Source organism: Copadichromis virginalis, linkage group LG17, assembly GCF_057382275.1.
Source record: "Copadichromis virginalis isolate Kocher_CV1m ecotype Utaka linkage group LG17, C_Virginalis_male_GT1.1, whole genome shotgun sequence".
Classification (NCBI taxonomy): domain Eukaryota; kingdom Metazoa; phylum Chordata; class Actinopteri; order Cichliformes; family Cichlidae; genus Copadichromis; species Copadichromis virginalis.
Genome location: NC_140634.1, coordinates 25,137,048 through 25,152,770, shown reverse-complemented (window position 1 = coordinate 25,152,770; position 15,723 = coordinate 25,137,048). Strand labels below are relative to the sequence as shown.

The 15,723-nt window shown below is 40.6% G+C and overlaps 2 protein-coding genes across 7 annotated transcripts in view; one reads left to right on the top strand and one right to left on the bottom strand.

The window, feature by feature from the left end:
• The window catches only part of ppfia2 (PTPRF interacting protein alpha 2), a 182,267-nt gene extending 172,976 nt beyond the window's left edge, over positions 1 to 9,291 (top strand). For 3 of the 6 annotated variants that reach the window (XM_085437296.1, XM_085437299.1, XM_085437295.1), the window contains 6 exons: positions 171 to 346; positions 825 to 893; positions 1,646 to 1,802; positions 2,005 to 2,061; positions 4,998 to 5,089; positions 7,807 to 9,291. In XM_085437296.1, the coding sequence (XP_085293422.1) occupies positions 171 to 346; positions 825 to 893; positions 1,646 to 1,802; positions 2,005 to 2,061; positions 4,998 to 5,056 (518 nt within the window). In that variant the 3' untranslated portion in view covers positions 5,057 to 5,089; positions 7,807 to 9,291. The remainder of the gene's footprint in view (positions 1 to 170; positions 347 to 824; positions 894 to 1,645; positions 1,803 to 2,004; positions 2,062 to 4,997; positions 5,090 to 7,806) is intronic. The other 3 variants (XM_085437297.1, XM_085437300.1, XM_085437298.1) reach the window with 3 other exon arrangements.
• Positions 9,292 to 9,350: 59 nt separating this feature from the next.
• Positions 9,351 to 15,723, bottom strand: part of acss3 (acyl-CoA synthetase short chain family member 3) — a 64,601-nt gene continuing 58,228 nt past the window's right edge. Inside the window, exon 16 of the mRNA XM_085437301.1 lies at positions 9,351 to 10,533. Coding sequence (XP_085293427.1) covers positions 10,450 to 10,533 — 84 coding nt within the window. The 3' untranslated portion in view covers positions 9,351 to 10,449. The remainder of the gene's footprint in view (positions 10,534 to 15,723) is intronic.

Here is a 15,723-nt window from a genome sequence, read left to right as displayed (position 1 = left end):
ACTGTGTGTGAAATCTTACTCTATCAGAAATTTCCAGACTAACATCTAGTCTAAAAGTATTTTAAATCTGGTAAAATGTGCAAGTTCAGTTGACACTTTTTCAGGTACAAAAATGTTGTAATAAACCAAACATATGTGAAAACATTTGAAGTCCATACTTGTCTCTGCAGACGTTCTGGTGTGGAGTAATGAGCGGGTCATCCGCTGGGTGCAGAGCATAGGCCTGAGGGACTACGCCAACATCCTGCTGGAAAGCGGTGTGCATGGAGCTCTGGTTGCCCTGGATGATAACTTTGACTACAGCAGCCTGGCACTGCTCCTCCAGATCCCCACACAAAACACTCAGGTACTACTGCAGCTGCACTGTGCAGTCTAGTCAATTTTCTTTGGCAGATTTGACTGTGCACTAACAACAACATTAAGTTGGTCTAACGTTTTTCCAGCTGGAAACAGAAAATCTTTATTGCGATTGAGATATTTTTTGGAGCTCTTTTTTTGGCATAGACATTGAAAAAAAAAAAATTAAAGGTGTAAATTATGGGCAGAAATATCATCAGTCGCCAGCTTCAGTCCAAAAATAGAGGAATGTTGGTATCAGCCTTCAAAAGCCGGTGGAATCTAAATCAGAGCATGCAGATTTGCCAACTGTCACCCTGGCAAGTTTCCCTGTGAATTTTCACTGCTTATCTCATCTCTATACTCGGGTAAAATCCACGAATAACGTAATGTGTCAGCTGCCTCGGCTACCATGCAGCTAAGAATAGCTGGCCTTCTGAATGTGTTGTCTTTTTTTTTTTGTTTGTTCTCCTTCCTCTTCCCCTCAGGCACGTCAGATTCTGGAGCGAGAGTACAATAATCTGCTGGCGCTGGGCACTGACAGAAGACTGGATGAGGTAAGAAGTAACTATCACCCACAAGGCATCACACCACTGTGAGGTGAAATGTGAAAACTAAGCCTTTAAAAGGATTTCTAACAGTCACATTCTATCAACTTTATTAGATAGTTAAATATAACGAATACTCTTACAAATTGTGAAGTTAGTTTGTAAAAGAAAATCCAAAATCCTACATGTCATGTTACCCTTTAAAAGTAATGAGCTCTGCCAGGATGTTTTGTTTTCACTTATGTTGAAGCATTAAGCTTATCAGTGTTATTAGGCCTCAGTTGCACAGGCCTATAGACAAGTTGGAGATCTCCTGGTAGCCTCTTGTTGCTATGGAACAAACCACTCGGCAGCCCCGACCGGTTGCTGGCTGTTGCTAGGTGAAATCAGTAGTAAAGGGGGTGCCGGACCATAAACCTTCCTGTGGTTGCTTAGCAGATTGCTGCTGTCACCCATAGTCTGTATGGAAGATGCCAACTTGCCTTTAAACAAGTCATCAACTACTTACTGAATAGAAGTACCACTGCAATCAACATGTTTAACAAAGGTGTAACTTCACTTTGAAAGGACAATAGTCCCGGAGGTTGCCAGGAGGGAAAGGAGAGCCACAAACCGGTCTTAAGGCCTGAACCAGGTGGTGAGAGCGAGAGCCGTTTGGACTCGGGATAGTAGTCAAAGACTACTCTTGAAACTTTCTTCTCTCACCTCAATTATTTAACTTTTCTGTCTAAAAACAAGCTCTCTATCATTCTGTCACTCAGTGCGATGACAAAGACTTCCGAGGCCCATCGTGGCGGAGGCAGTTCCCTCCCCGGGACATCCATGGTATCAGTATGATGCCTGGATCAGCAGAAACACTTCCTGCTGGCTTCCGTCTCACCGCAACATCCGGTCACTCCAGAAGACTGCCCCCCGAGGGTAAGTGCACTTCATTTCTCACACATGACACTGTCGCATTTCTCAAGCCTGGCTTTCAAACAAAACATAGGTTATGTCTGCCTGTTGAACAGGGAGATGAAAGCATCTCACCTGGGAGCAGGAGTTCCTGCCCCTGCTGTGTGTGAGGAGCATTCTGACTGTGTCTCTTGTTCTCTCTGACTCTGTGACGGCTGCTCTGCAGTCCTCTATGAGGCGCTGGATGACAGTCCTGACGACATGTATTTGGATTGGTTTCAAGGTCAGCCCATCTGAAGGTCCTGGGCTTGTTGGCCCTGCGTGTGTTAATATTATTATTTGTAGTATTAGTCTACATATATTCCCTCCTCTTTACATGGTCTCTGCCAACCACTGTCCTGCTGTATCTCTCCTTTTCTTTGTGGTCTATCACCCTCGCCTCTCTTTTCTCTTTCTATAATTAGCTCTCTTTAATATCCAACTCCAAGGGTATTGTTTTGCAGAGCTGCAAAATAGATGGCCTTTCACCCTGGTAGTTAAAAACAAACTAGGGGTCAAGTTATGGATTAGGACCCATGCTTGTTGGTTTAACCCTTGAAGTAATGAAGCAGCAAAACAAAAAGTGGCTGAGCGGTGCTATGTAAGTTGGCCTGAATCAGGAGGTTTACATAGGTGAACAGTACATCTTGAATGTTTTTCAAACTAAAACTGACAGTTTGTGCGATTCCTCAACCCTTTACTGTTAAAGAGGACTCTGGCTAAAACAGTCTTAATATTAAAGGGCAATGCTGGTTTGTGAAATTTGGGTAGTTTGGGTTTTGTTTTTTAAAATGGTAATATTGTTCTTGCTAAAGAAATTGCTGAGATTTGGGAGCATTAGACTACTCTTCTTGCACTACACAGAAAGTTGAACCTCAATAAAAAATAATGGAAGTCTGCCAATTTGATGACAAACCCTGTATTTAAGAGAGTGAGATCTGAAAGCATAAACTGGGACACAATTGAAACCTTAAACCACAGAGATTGACGTAGATGCTAAAAAAGGACAGAGCTGAACAGAAAGACCTTCCACAGTTTAGCACAGTTCAGACACTGAGCACAGGTTGGTTAAAGTAAACTCTCTACTGTAAAACTACTTATTAAACTACCTAATGAATGAGCAATTGTTTGTTTTATCTTGAAAGGTTTTGGGCTGTTAGGGGATCAGTTTAAAACCTGTGTGATCACCACACTGCTCTGAACTACCTTTTGTTGCCACATTCCCATATCTCAGCAATTAAAACAACAGTTAGTTGTCACTTTCAGCTATCCGTGACAGCCTTCATTAGGAAAATGAGTTCAACTTTTGAGTATTTTGAGCTCTTGTAAATATTAAAACTATTCGGCTATACTTATACAAATTTCTGCCCATCCATAATGGTTAAGTCAAAGAAAGTTTAGGTATTTCAGGTCCTACTAAAAATGAGTAAACTCAATCTGCTCATTAAGACTGTACTATATCCTATATGCACACTATATAACTCAAGATCACAATAAACCAGAATTATCCATTAAAGGAAATCATTATCAATTATGCCATGCAGTAATACACGATGGGAACTCATCAAAATATACTGATTTTTGGCCAGCGTTCTCTTCTAACAAGGTGTTCCCAATAACACAGAAACAGCCTTCGTGTGTTCCTCTGTCTCTACTCACTCTGTCCCCTGATCTGTGATGTCCACAGCTCACTGATATCTAGTCGCTGGTGATGTCCACTCAAAACAGGAATTTCCTTTGAGTGATCCATGACTACTTCTATGATGGTGTCACTACAAGTAACTGCCATTGTGTGGAAAAAGGAAGACAATGCTCCTGCAATAGAGGAGACTATATAGTTTCAGGCCCACAGTGACCACTACCATGATCAAAGTTTGTTTGACTCTTCCACCTACTGAATTGGATGACCTCAAAAGAGCAACCAATCACTTTGCATTTTCATACAGTACTTTCTGTCTTGCAGTTCTTGCATGTTATGCAGCTTTGCACAATTACCTCATTGTCAGGTAGAAGTAAAGATAGAATCAGATGCTTTGGCTGGATCTCGCCCACATATGTGAAGGGATGCAGAGACAAAACAACATGGTAAAATAGACTGGAATACAACATGAACGGTACTCTGTGCACGTTTTTTTGAAGTTTCTCACGTGACTCCAAAAGTTGTCCACCACTTTGGATGTGATACAACCTTAGCTGGGTTCCTGGGAGTTACTGGGTGAAATCAGTTGCAAAGAAGTTGCTGCAGCAGAAACTTCCTAGTGATTGTTTTTGGTGGCGAGGGCTGCCTGTAGTTTTCATTGGTTTTCTGCAAACAGTCGCTAACACAGTACCACAGTAGTGGTAAAACTAAAAGAAAAAGTGCGTCACAAACCATTTTTCCTTCACAGCCGGTGCGACTTACGCCCGTGCGACTGGGCCCTTACTCATTCGATTCTACATTGTCATCAAAAGTGTGGCATGTTTAAAATGCTGGACAGGTTAACCTCATGTGGTTATTGGTCACGTATCTGCAAAACCCTAATACAAATGGGCAACAGGAATGGTTGACAGCCCCCTGGTGGCCATTAGATAAAGTGCAGGTTTAAGTCACTTCTATGTTGGTTAAATTGTGTCCTGAAATGTGAACTTTAGATTTTGATTACACAACTATAAACTTGAGTTAAACTGCAAAATGTTTGCTTTAATATTAGATTTAATAAAGCTGATAGATTAAGAAGCTTGGAAAGAAAGGGACTGAACTTCTTTAAAGACACTTCACATCTCATCCAAGAGACTTCTTCAGCTCTCAAATTAAATGTGGAGACTCTAAATACCTAGATAGACACTGATTGTATCAACATTCCTTTGTCATATTTGGATGAAATACAAACAAAAAAAGTGTTACTGTCAGTGCTCACAGCGCGTTCTAGAAACCTTGTCCTTGGTAATCGTTTGGTAGGTAGTTCTTAGGTAAAAGAAATATTTCCCCTTAGATGCAGTCCTGAAACTGCAGCCTCCTCTACTGCAGGAACATGCTACTCAGAAAATGTTTCTTTTCCCTGTTGAGAATCTCTAACCTTGTGGTTTGGGGTGGTAAGGAAGTAGAAATAATGTTTCCTTTCCCTCTGGATCCATCTTGCACAGTAGGAACCTAAATATTCAGACTTCATGATAATTCCCCCCTAACTGTCTCCCCTACAGTTGGACCATCTGCGGTGCAGCGACTGGATAGCTCCACGGTGAGAACCTACTCCTGCTGAGAGGAGGAAGAGAGGGACCTTAAACTGTACACTGTATGTAACACAACACAGAATCTCGCCCTGTTTAATGCACAGCTTTCCTCAGAAGCACTTAAAACAGATACTGGATGAAAGAGACGAGGGCCATATTTGTCTGGTCGGCTTGGCGAGGCTCTGCGGTGTTTTGGCCAGGTAGCTGTGATAAGGTGATAGGAGACAGCAGGGCATGCAGGGAGCTGTGGTCCCATCCTGATGTCTCCCCTTTAATGTCTGTCCAAAAAAGATGAGTCAGTTATGGTCAAAGCTTTAAAAATCAGCTTTTCAGATAAACAAGGAGCGTCTAACACAGAAATTAGTTAACAAAGTTCATTTACATGATTATGACTGTTCACGGCTGCCGTAGAAGGCCTTATGAAACTTATCCAGACTTCACAGATTACTAAGTGAGCTTGCCCTACTCTCCTATCCAACTGCTTTCTTTGTCCTGCCAGGTGCAATGAAAAACTGTAATTTCTCTGAAGTATTTTCTTTGATTTGGGATGCCATCTCACTGTGCCGTCTTTCTGCATCTGCACCACAGAGACGTTCCCTCACAATTTAACTAGCAACCAGATGCTAAAAGCTGAAAAACAATTTTTAAGATTCCAGTTTCCCAAACAATGAGACATTAAACATAATTATGTTTTGCTAAAAAAAACACAAAAAAAAAAAACAAGAGAGAGTCCTTAAAAACAGTTAAAAATTGTTGAAATGAGTCGGTAATCATATAACTTTACAAGACCTCAGCTCAATGTTTACTAACGAAACAACGTCCTAATATTTGAACTTGTGTCTTCTTGAATCACCTCTGTGACATAGGCTGTCATCAGTGCATTTACACTGATCAGCCACAACATTAACAGCAGAGAAGTAACACTGATCATCTTTTTGCAATGCGGTTGCAAACCTTTGTCTCTACACTGCTGTAAGACCAAGCAAACTGAGCAGGATGTTCCAAAACAAGCCTGATTCAATAACCCCAAGGACTCAAACATTTTACTACCAGGCACAACAGGACATCCCCAAAGGTCAACTGTCCATGACCTGACAGGTCAGAGCAGATTTGTTGTAAGATTAGGAAGGTGGTTTTATTGTTGTGGCTGTACCAGTTCAGGCATTTCAGTCATGCAATAAGGACTAAGGTTAAAGTGAAATAAGTGTGTAGGGAAAGGTAGAGCACAGCAGAGGGGGTTGAATCAATGAGGGAAAAGGTGCTGTGTTATAACTATAATAAGATCATTGTGCAGGCAGTTTCTAATGCTCTCACCAGCTTGTTATACTCCTACACAGCAAAAAAAGTAAATGATGCAAAGTTCAGAGCATTTCAGAAACTGGGGATACTGTACCAGAACGATACAGTAAGACATTTGCATACCTTTGCAGGCTTCTGCATTTCAGGAGCAGTATTTACTGAAGGTGCAAAACTTGATAAAATATTTACCTACTTACTTTTTGGGGGGATTTGTTTAGTAGCAACATTAAACCTCCTCAGTTTGAAGTTGCAAAGCAGTAAAGCATGAAAACATCCGATGGGAGTGAAGAGTTTTATAGGCGCTATACAGCAGCAGACCTGTCATTATCTGCTGCTGTGTTCAGTTATGGCTCTGCTGTGCGCTGAGCCGCACTTTAGAACAGCTTACAGCCCAAAACACTGTTGTTGAAGTTGTGTGGCTGAGCTGAAAGAACGCAATGAAGCCTGTCAATAAACTGAGTGCATAAAAAAATGTGTAGAAGAAGACTTTAACACCATCCATTAAGCAGACAGGGAAGTAATTAATCATTATGCATAACTTAGTTACCTCAGCTATGTCACATATGTAAATGGGGCTGCATAAAATAAGATCAGGCTCTATGAAACTGCCGGTACCAGATGATCAATATTTACCTCTTAAAGCTGAAAACTATGTTTCCAGGGAGCCTCGTGTTTTATTAACAAGAGCCAAATTCCCAGTCATTGGACTTTTGTGCTGGTTCTTTGTATACAGGTTATATATGTATGCCAGTTAGAACGTGGGAGGAAAAAAAACTGCATCTTGGGCACCTGACTCAGTCCACTGTGGTGAATCTAGTCTGCTCTAGCTTCATATTTCTATTTGCTGGACTTTAACTCCTATCCCCTTTAGTTTGCAAGGGGCAGCCAATGAGAACATAGTCAAACAGAATTTTTTACAGAATTTGTAGGAGGGGCTTGTCAAGGGTTTCCCCAGAGGGCGAAAGCAGGCTGCACATGAGCCTACGCTGTATTTATTGGTGATCAAATATTCTGATTTCCTGTGGGCAATCCTTGCCTTGCCATTAATTCTCATCTGTTCCCAATTGGAAAAAACCTGAAAATACCCCTGGGGCTCCTGTGCCTGAGTTGACCTCATTAGTTTTTCTAATCTGTTATCCCCATCTGAAATTGAGCATTTAGATCACTCTGAAGTATGAATTTTTGCCTCACAGGGATTACTTTCATACACTCATTTCATGAAAAATTGGCTATATTTAATATAAGAATCTACAATTTTAACAGAAAATATGGGGGATTTTAAGAGGTCCCTTTGAAAGTTCTTTTAAAGGCTGATTCATTAAAATAAGGATGCCACTAAATATATCTGAAAGCATCTTTATCCATCTTGTTTAGCTGATACCTACAAGAAAGGTCAAAGGTTCACCTCGAAACATCGAAAAATGGGGTAAAAATAACTAAGTGCTCTCTCATTAAAATTTACTCACTGTTTCCCCTTAAGGTGCAGTTCTGAAAGGAGACTAATTAGTGGAGCTGCTGGACGGGTGAAACCTGCTGAGGAGTGAACCATTCTGACACGCACTGCCAAGAAGCCCTGCTCTCCTCTCTAACACCACCCCCACATCCACAACCCCTTTTCGTCCCCTATAATGTGGGCACCAGACGCCGGTGCTAAACTGTCCTGCAGGCTGTCCCATTTCTACCTTTTACATGTACAGTTACTTGTCAAAGCATAATGTACTGTGTATTTCTTCTACAGGAGATGTGTAGGTTATCTGTAAATTAATATAAATATGCCATTTTTAATATATACATATATATATATGCACACACATAAATATATATATATATGCACACACACAAACACATGTATAAAAAGATATTCAGTTTGTGCAAAAAAAACAAACAAAAAAAAACCCATCTCTGCCACCTCATTTAGTGGACCATAGATTACTATATGCTGCTCTTAACATATTACCCCATCCCTCTAGATCATTTTGTACATATGGTTTTATTTTTTCATTGTGCTGCTGCTGATGATGATAATGATAATTATGACGATGATGATCCTGTGCTGCACCATAAAGTGAGAGGAAGAGACTGGATGTTGTGGCAAAACACACCCTCTAGTGGTGGGGGGAAAAAACAACTTCTAGTCCCCATTCTAGCAACTACGTGATCCTTTCTTATGGACTCATTTTTAAAAAAAGCATTTTGAGGGGATGTGTCGACACGCAGGAAAAACATGACAAGCACTTTCTTTAAAAAAAAAACAAAAAACAAATAAAAAACAAAAACGCATCAACTCAACGGACTATTTAGTAGCCAAGGACAAAATAAAAGAGACGCCGATGCTCTCTGAAGTCGCACAAAACTTCCTCTCAGAGATCAAAGGGGGGAAAAAAGAAGAGGCAGTGCGTCATACATAGAACATGTCACTTGTTGTACTGTATGTTTCGTCAGGCGATGCATTTACACAAAAAGGACAACTACACTTTTAGCCGAGCTGGCCTTCTCCCCCCCTCCTCCCTCCTTTCAGACAAACAGATGAAATAACTGAAAGACAGACTGCTTTAGCTCATAGTGTGTGTAGAGTGTATATGACCATGTTGAAGTGAGGTGACTTAATGATAAAACAAACAAACAAAAAAAAAAACCCTGTTGCTTGCTGTGACTTACATTTGGTGTAATTGTTAACGCTTTTTCTGTCAGTTTTCACAGGGTGACCTGCCGTGCTGCCCTGTTATCTGTCTTTTAGTTATTTCCGACGGACGACTCAAAATCAAGTCTTAAAAGCTTTTAATTTTTCATTTTAATTTCTTCGATTTGCACGAACAACAAATCGCTTTATTTTGTGTCCTGTCCCCCCCCTCCCCCCTTTTTTTTATTTTTATTTTTATTTTTTTTACTACTTCTTGTACTTTGGTCGAAACAGTGGTGAGCAAACAAATTTTCATTGTCAATAAAACAACAAAAAAAAGAAAAATACTGTCAATGAGTCTTCATTATTTTTCATGAATAACAAAGCCATACTTTGCATTCACATTATTATGTTGTTTTCAATACATATACAAAGGGCAGAACAATTTTATGTTGTAACCCTGTTTTGCATGAATTGTTTTTGATTTCCAGTTAGTTTGGGTTTTCTCATTTAATTTGTATTGTTTGAAAATGTTTAGTTTTAGGTTAGTTTCTATTAGTTTCAGTGTTAAATTTGTATGGAGGGCATATCCTCGGGGCAAGATTTAGGAAAATTTGTATGTTTTTGTTCACAATCATTTCAGCTTTTATTTTTTCAAAAGTCTAGCTTTGAATTTCAGTCAACTTTTTCACCTCTAGTTGTAGTTTTAACTATAATAACATTCATCAAAATGTTAATAATTTGATTCTGATAACACAGGGTTAGTCATTCAGTTCGATCTCACAGCCTGAAAGTGCGTTAATTGGACGGACTTTAAAAAAAAATGATACACACACATATAGTAGCAGTATAGGGGGCTTGTTTACAAGCTGTTGTTTTGTGTGTGTGTCATTTACTTTTTGTTCTGTAGTAAAAAATATTTCCCCCTTTTATGGTATTGCTCCCCTTTTTGTCATGCCTTTGTGAGAAAAAGCACCACAAAATGCCAACTCGGCAGCCAAAATGTATCCAAAAATCAAAACAAGAACAAACAACACGCCGTTCCAGCTAAAGCTGTTCATTCATTTGGATTTAGCCTTTGTTAGTAACATAAAGTGACTACATTAACAAATGCTAAATGCTTCATATGACGTTTTTGTTCACTCCCTTGCATTAAACACACAGGTCTGCACTTTAGTTGCATTACTTTTGTTTCATGACTGATAGCCAGAATCATAAAAATGATTATTCAGTTATTTCTAGATCTAACTGTATGATCCATTCAAAATAGAAATATGAATCCACTTGTGTGGATCTGGACTGGTTTCCAAAGGCTAGACATCAATGTCTACCTTTTCTTAATTTAGAAAACAAGAAAAGTTTCTTATTTCACTGAGAAATTGTGCTCACATTTGCAGCACTTTGTGCGTAGCATGAGCATTTTTGCACACTTATTATTAATGGAGTGACTTTTGTGTTGCCAGAAACTGCTTAGACTGTCCTGTTGGCATCCCACTGATGAACTCAGGCTGCACCGTGTCTGGACGCTCTCTCTATTTGCTTCTCGATGTCTTTAAACACCTCTGGGTCCTCAATAGTTGGAGAGATCTGTGGAAAAAAAAAAAAATCTTAACATGTGTAAAATAAGGAGGGGATGTTTTTCTCATTTTCATTCATTATTTTAATATGGCATTATTAGTTCATTAGAAGTATATAACCAGCTTTGCATTAAATATAAATTGAAGTTTTTGACCTTACATTATCTTTTGCATTTACAGTGATGGCTATAATTTCAGTTTGATCTTTTTCCTTGCAGGTACCAGAATAATAACATGATTTTCCATTGCAGATGTAACCATGATCATTCCATACACATTGCAGTTTGTCGCTTATTCTAGAGTTGTGCTCAAGTTAATTAAAGGTTAAAAGCTACAGCCAGCGCGAGTCTGGCTGATCTATGGAGGGCAAAGGCGTTGAGCTTGGAAGGCCGCACGCGCTTACACAGCACTTATAAGATGTTATTCTTGGTGATTTTGTGCTTAGTCATGTTTTAATATGTTTTAAGTAGAAGTAGCTGATCCAGCAATATTCATTTAATATTATATACTTGATTTAGAGCAATACACACTGATGGTCTGAGTAAATGAAAGAGTCCTTGTAGCTGCCATGTTGTGTCTTAGCAGGGTACAGACGGTTTCCAGGAGACGGGGGCAGTCCGCGTCTGCCCTCGGGAAGGAGACAATGTTATTCTTTGTGTTAAATAAAATTGTCAACATTGATTGTATTGCACCTGTCACTACGCATGAAGGGGCGTTCTAATACCCTGATTTCATAAAACTATGGTGATGTGTTTTTTGAGACGAGATCTGAGACCGTCTGCATACAGTGTCCATCTCCCACGTGTGTGATCATTAAATCATCGTTTGACTCAACCCGACCGGACCAGTGTTGTTATTATGGGTTTTTTCCTCTGGTGTCCATCCCCAATATTTTGAACCTTAACATTTTGGGGGCTCGTCCTGTGATATTGGGGTGGATGTGCGAGGTGTGGACGGTCTGAGGTGGTCGAGCGGACAGGCACGGACCAGGGATCTGATGTGAGTGAGTGAGCTTCCCGGGTGCATCTAAAAGGTAAGGCACTGCCTGTTGAGTTGATTCCCAAATTGTGCCAAATTGGGCTGCATTAAATTAAAAGTCTACTCACTGACGTTGCTGGTGGGTGTCTGTTTTGATTTTGATGAGAATCACCGTGTGTTATGCAGTTAAAGTTGCTTAAGAGTATTTAATGAAGTTGAAGAAATATGAACATAATAATGTTGGGTTTGAGTCCCTGGATATTGAGTTAAAGGCTCAGGTAGTTTGGTAGGGAATTGGTCATGTTGTTGGTTAAAGTCCAAATTGGTTATAAGTGTGGTCCTGTGTGATTATAAGTGAGGGTTGGCTCCATTGACCTCTAGGTGGCACTTGCCTTAGTCAGACTCTTGTTTTAGGGTGTTGACTGTTGTTTCAAATTGTTACAAATTATTATAGGACGGCACCAGAAGTTGCTAAGAAGCGCATAGCCCGGAGGTTACGCTCCCTCCTGGCCGTGGACGCGCGGTCTTGACCTGTCGGCGAACAGGGTTAGTTCAGTTTGGCTTAACTGTGGGGTACAGGGCATCCCGGAATCAAGCTAGGAGTTAGAGTCTCCTCACCGTTTTAAACGGTGTCATGTGCTTTTTTGGATACTGTTAAATTGAGTTAGGGATTTTAGAAAATAGGTCAGAAACTGTTCCAGAAGTAACAGATACTGTTTAATTGATTACAAAAAAGTTACCTTTCTTCGGTTGGACCCGTTATGGTTAAATTTGTCGAAATTGTGTAGGTGCTCTTTAGAAATTAGGTCAGAAACTGTTCCAGAAGTAACAGATACTGTTCAATTGGTCGTAAAAAAGTTATCTTTCTTCGGTGAGACCCGTTATATTAAATTTGTCGAAATTTGTTAGGTGCTGAATCTGTCAGGCCTGTCAGTGATTGTAAATATAAGACGTCTTTTGTAATATAAAATAATAGAATTTTGTCTGAGCTTTGTGTGACCCTGTGTGTGACGAGAGCGCACTGCAGCGCTGCGAGCTATTTTTAGACGGTGTGTGAACATGCAAATGAGCTGGTGGCAGGAAGGAGAACGGAGCTTCTTCACTTCCTGCCCAGAGTGTGTGAGCCTTATAAGCAGAAGGCTTTTTATTGCTGAAAGCTTGTAAATAAGCTGCTGGCTTTGATGTTATAACAATGTAAATAGTTTTTGATTTAAAAAGAGTGGTTTAAATAATTTTCAGACACACCTTGCAAATGTGCTTATAAATGAGTTGGCACTCGGCCTTTTGAAGGTCAGAAGCTTCGTTCGGCGTGACTGTCTGGACTGATAAAGTGTAGTAAATGCCTTGAGTGCAGAGGGCTAAATGCAAACAAGCTTACACACACATAGGTTATGATTAGAATAGGTCCCTAGAAGGCTTTTGAATGTTTTAAACCAAGTCTGAATCACTAGAAGGTTATTAGTTAATTACAGTTGATTTATGTAATATAAAAAGCATTTAAGACTGAGTAACTTCAGTTTTTGAGGAGGATAAGAGAGTGTTCCTAGATCAGAGTAAGTTGCTGTAAGTCAGTTGAAAATAATTTAATTAAATCCTAAACATTTTATACTGATAGCATAACTGATTTTAAGCTATATTTTGAGCAAGTAGCAAGCATGACAAAACAAATTTCCCACGTGTGGGACTAATAAAGGTTATCTTATCTTATCTTATCTTAAGTAAAGTTCATGAAGTTTTCTGAGCTGCCATGACACAGAGAAAGTGGAGTGTTTCACCCTGAAAGGATGAAATGATGCTCTGCCTTTGTAGTCAAGTTCAAACATAGGCCGTAAATAAATATGAGCCACTAATAAGCGTGACATAATTAATAACTTCAAACAATAAAGCATATTGAGTGAGTGACCCAGATACAAAATTTATGAGCACGCAATAAAGTGGACCTGTTAGAACCCCTTTGACATTTGTCCCTTCAACAATAAATGATTATATTGTGTCCCATGCATTAAACAGTCCCATTTAACACAGATAATTTCCTATTTATATAAAATATAAGCAAACATGGCAGCGCTGCATTCTGTCACTTGTTGTATAAAAATTACTGAAATGGAGGGTTTGCTGGGGGTCAGCTGTGAGTGTCACGTTGTCGCACATGAAGGTGATGCACCTTATGAGATGACAGTGTGGTCTGAGATTGAGGTGCATGAATTAAATACCTATGTGCAACGTTGTCTTCTCCTATTTCGAGGCTTAAAGGAGATAACTGAGAATGAAAATGATCCAAATTGGGTGCCTACAGACGCGGCTCATTTTGCCTATGCTACGATAGAACACGGTGAATTTGTCACTTTGTGAGCAAACATGATATTGCTTTGGGGCAATTTTCTGAGAAAAATTTAAGGCTGTGTGAATGAATTCGAGCTGTGTTATTGTTTTGTGCCCCGAGGTCAATATGTAGTGTGTATGATATTATAACATTTATATTACAGAGTGAAAAGTGGTCATTATAAGTGAATATTGAAAGAGGCTTGGTTAAGTCTTGACACACTGCGTTGGCTGTGTGTCTTACCAAGCAGATCACAAGGAGACAGTGACCCTTGGAGGAGTGAAAGTAATTGTGAAACTTAACAGGCAGACGCTGCGGGCTGACCCAAAGGGAGGAGCCGTATAACGTCACAAAAAGGGAGGTAAGCCTGTGTTCTAGGATAATGGCTGACGGCCCGAGCATGACACCTACTGGGCACAGAGGCTATAAGCCTCTGAAGGAGCAGCAGGAACAGTTAAAAAGAGCCATTCGTTTAGCTTCTCCTGGATCATCAAAATTAGCTGAGAAGGAATGCAAAGCAATGGAAGCTGAGCTAAGCAAGCTTATTGCTTCCCAACAGAGAGGGCTGGATGACAAAATAGCCCCAAGTCTTGTGCTCAAAATAGAAAGAGAGAGATGTGAGCAGCAACTGGAACAACTGCAAACCGAGGCAGAGAAACGTTCAATTAACTGGAGAATTAACCAACAAATCAAGAAACTACAGCAAACACATGCAAAGTGTTGCAAGTGGATGTTCTTGTGGAACGGAGCATCTTCCTGGATGGAGGAGGATGACACAGCTGAAACAGAAGATATGGAAAGCATAGTGGAGGCTTTGAAACAACTGAAAAAGCAAAATAAGAAGCTGGAAGACCAAATGAAGAACTGGATTCCAAAACCAGGAGATGCTAACAAGTATCACACAGCAGAGATTCTTCCTTGGGCCACATTAACATCTAATGCTGTAGGACGACAACATGTCATGCCTGTAATGACCCTAAGGGGAGGACAAGTTCAGGGCCCAGATGGACAGACGGCAGCGGTTGTAGGAGGAGTAGCTGATGTTGAATACACCAGGGCACCACTGGTGTTTCATAACGAAGGGCCTATGACAGTTAAATGTCAGTCCCTGAGTGGGGGAGGGAAAGTGATAACATTAGCCGCAGATGAAGGCTTGACTTCGCCTTCCTGTTCACATGAGAGAGGAGACAGGCCAGAAGCCGAAGCATCAAGAGAGAGCCTGCCAGACCATACTGGAGAAGTGGATCGGACCCCAACAAACGAGGAAATGATTTCACCGGTGGAAAGGATAGCACAACCGGCTTTCATCGAGCTTCCAACACCAGCAAGAGAAGAGCAGGCCCATACCAGCAGGTCAAAACACTCCAAAGCAATGGCCAAGTCAGACATGGGCAGGAGAAGTATTCGGACGAATGCTTGAAGACCCGCAAGGGCTATTGGAAGTATTAAATACGCTGAAGACCGTAAAGGACAAAATGACCAAAAGCATGGCAGAAGAGGAGAGCGACAATGATTCATCTACCTCAGAGGAGGAAGATAACGACAGAGGAGGAGTCGCGTCAGAACCAAGTATAGCCAGGAATCTTAGGTCGAGACAGGTGAAAAAAGAGCAGGGACAGAGGAGGCCTATTTTTAAGAGTTTAAAAGGGACAGTGTAAAACTGTGACCAAAGCAGAAAAAGCTGCGGGCACTCATTATAATTTGCCTTTAGTGGCTGGTGCAAAAAATGAACCAGTGTACCGCGCATACAAAGTAAGAGATTTGGAGGCATTGGTTAAACAGCTTCCACCTATAACTGGAGGAGGAGCAAGGTGGTTGCGTGAATTAGGCAGGCTAACAGAAGGAGAAGAGCTTGCGATTGGTGATTTTCGCGCCATTTCTGCGCGGTGTATGCTCGGT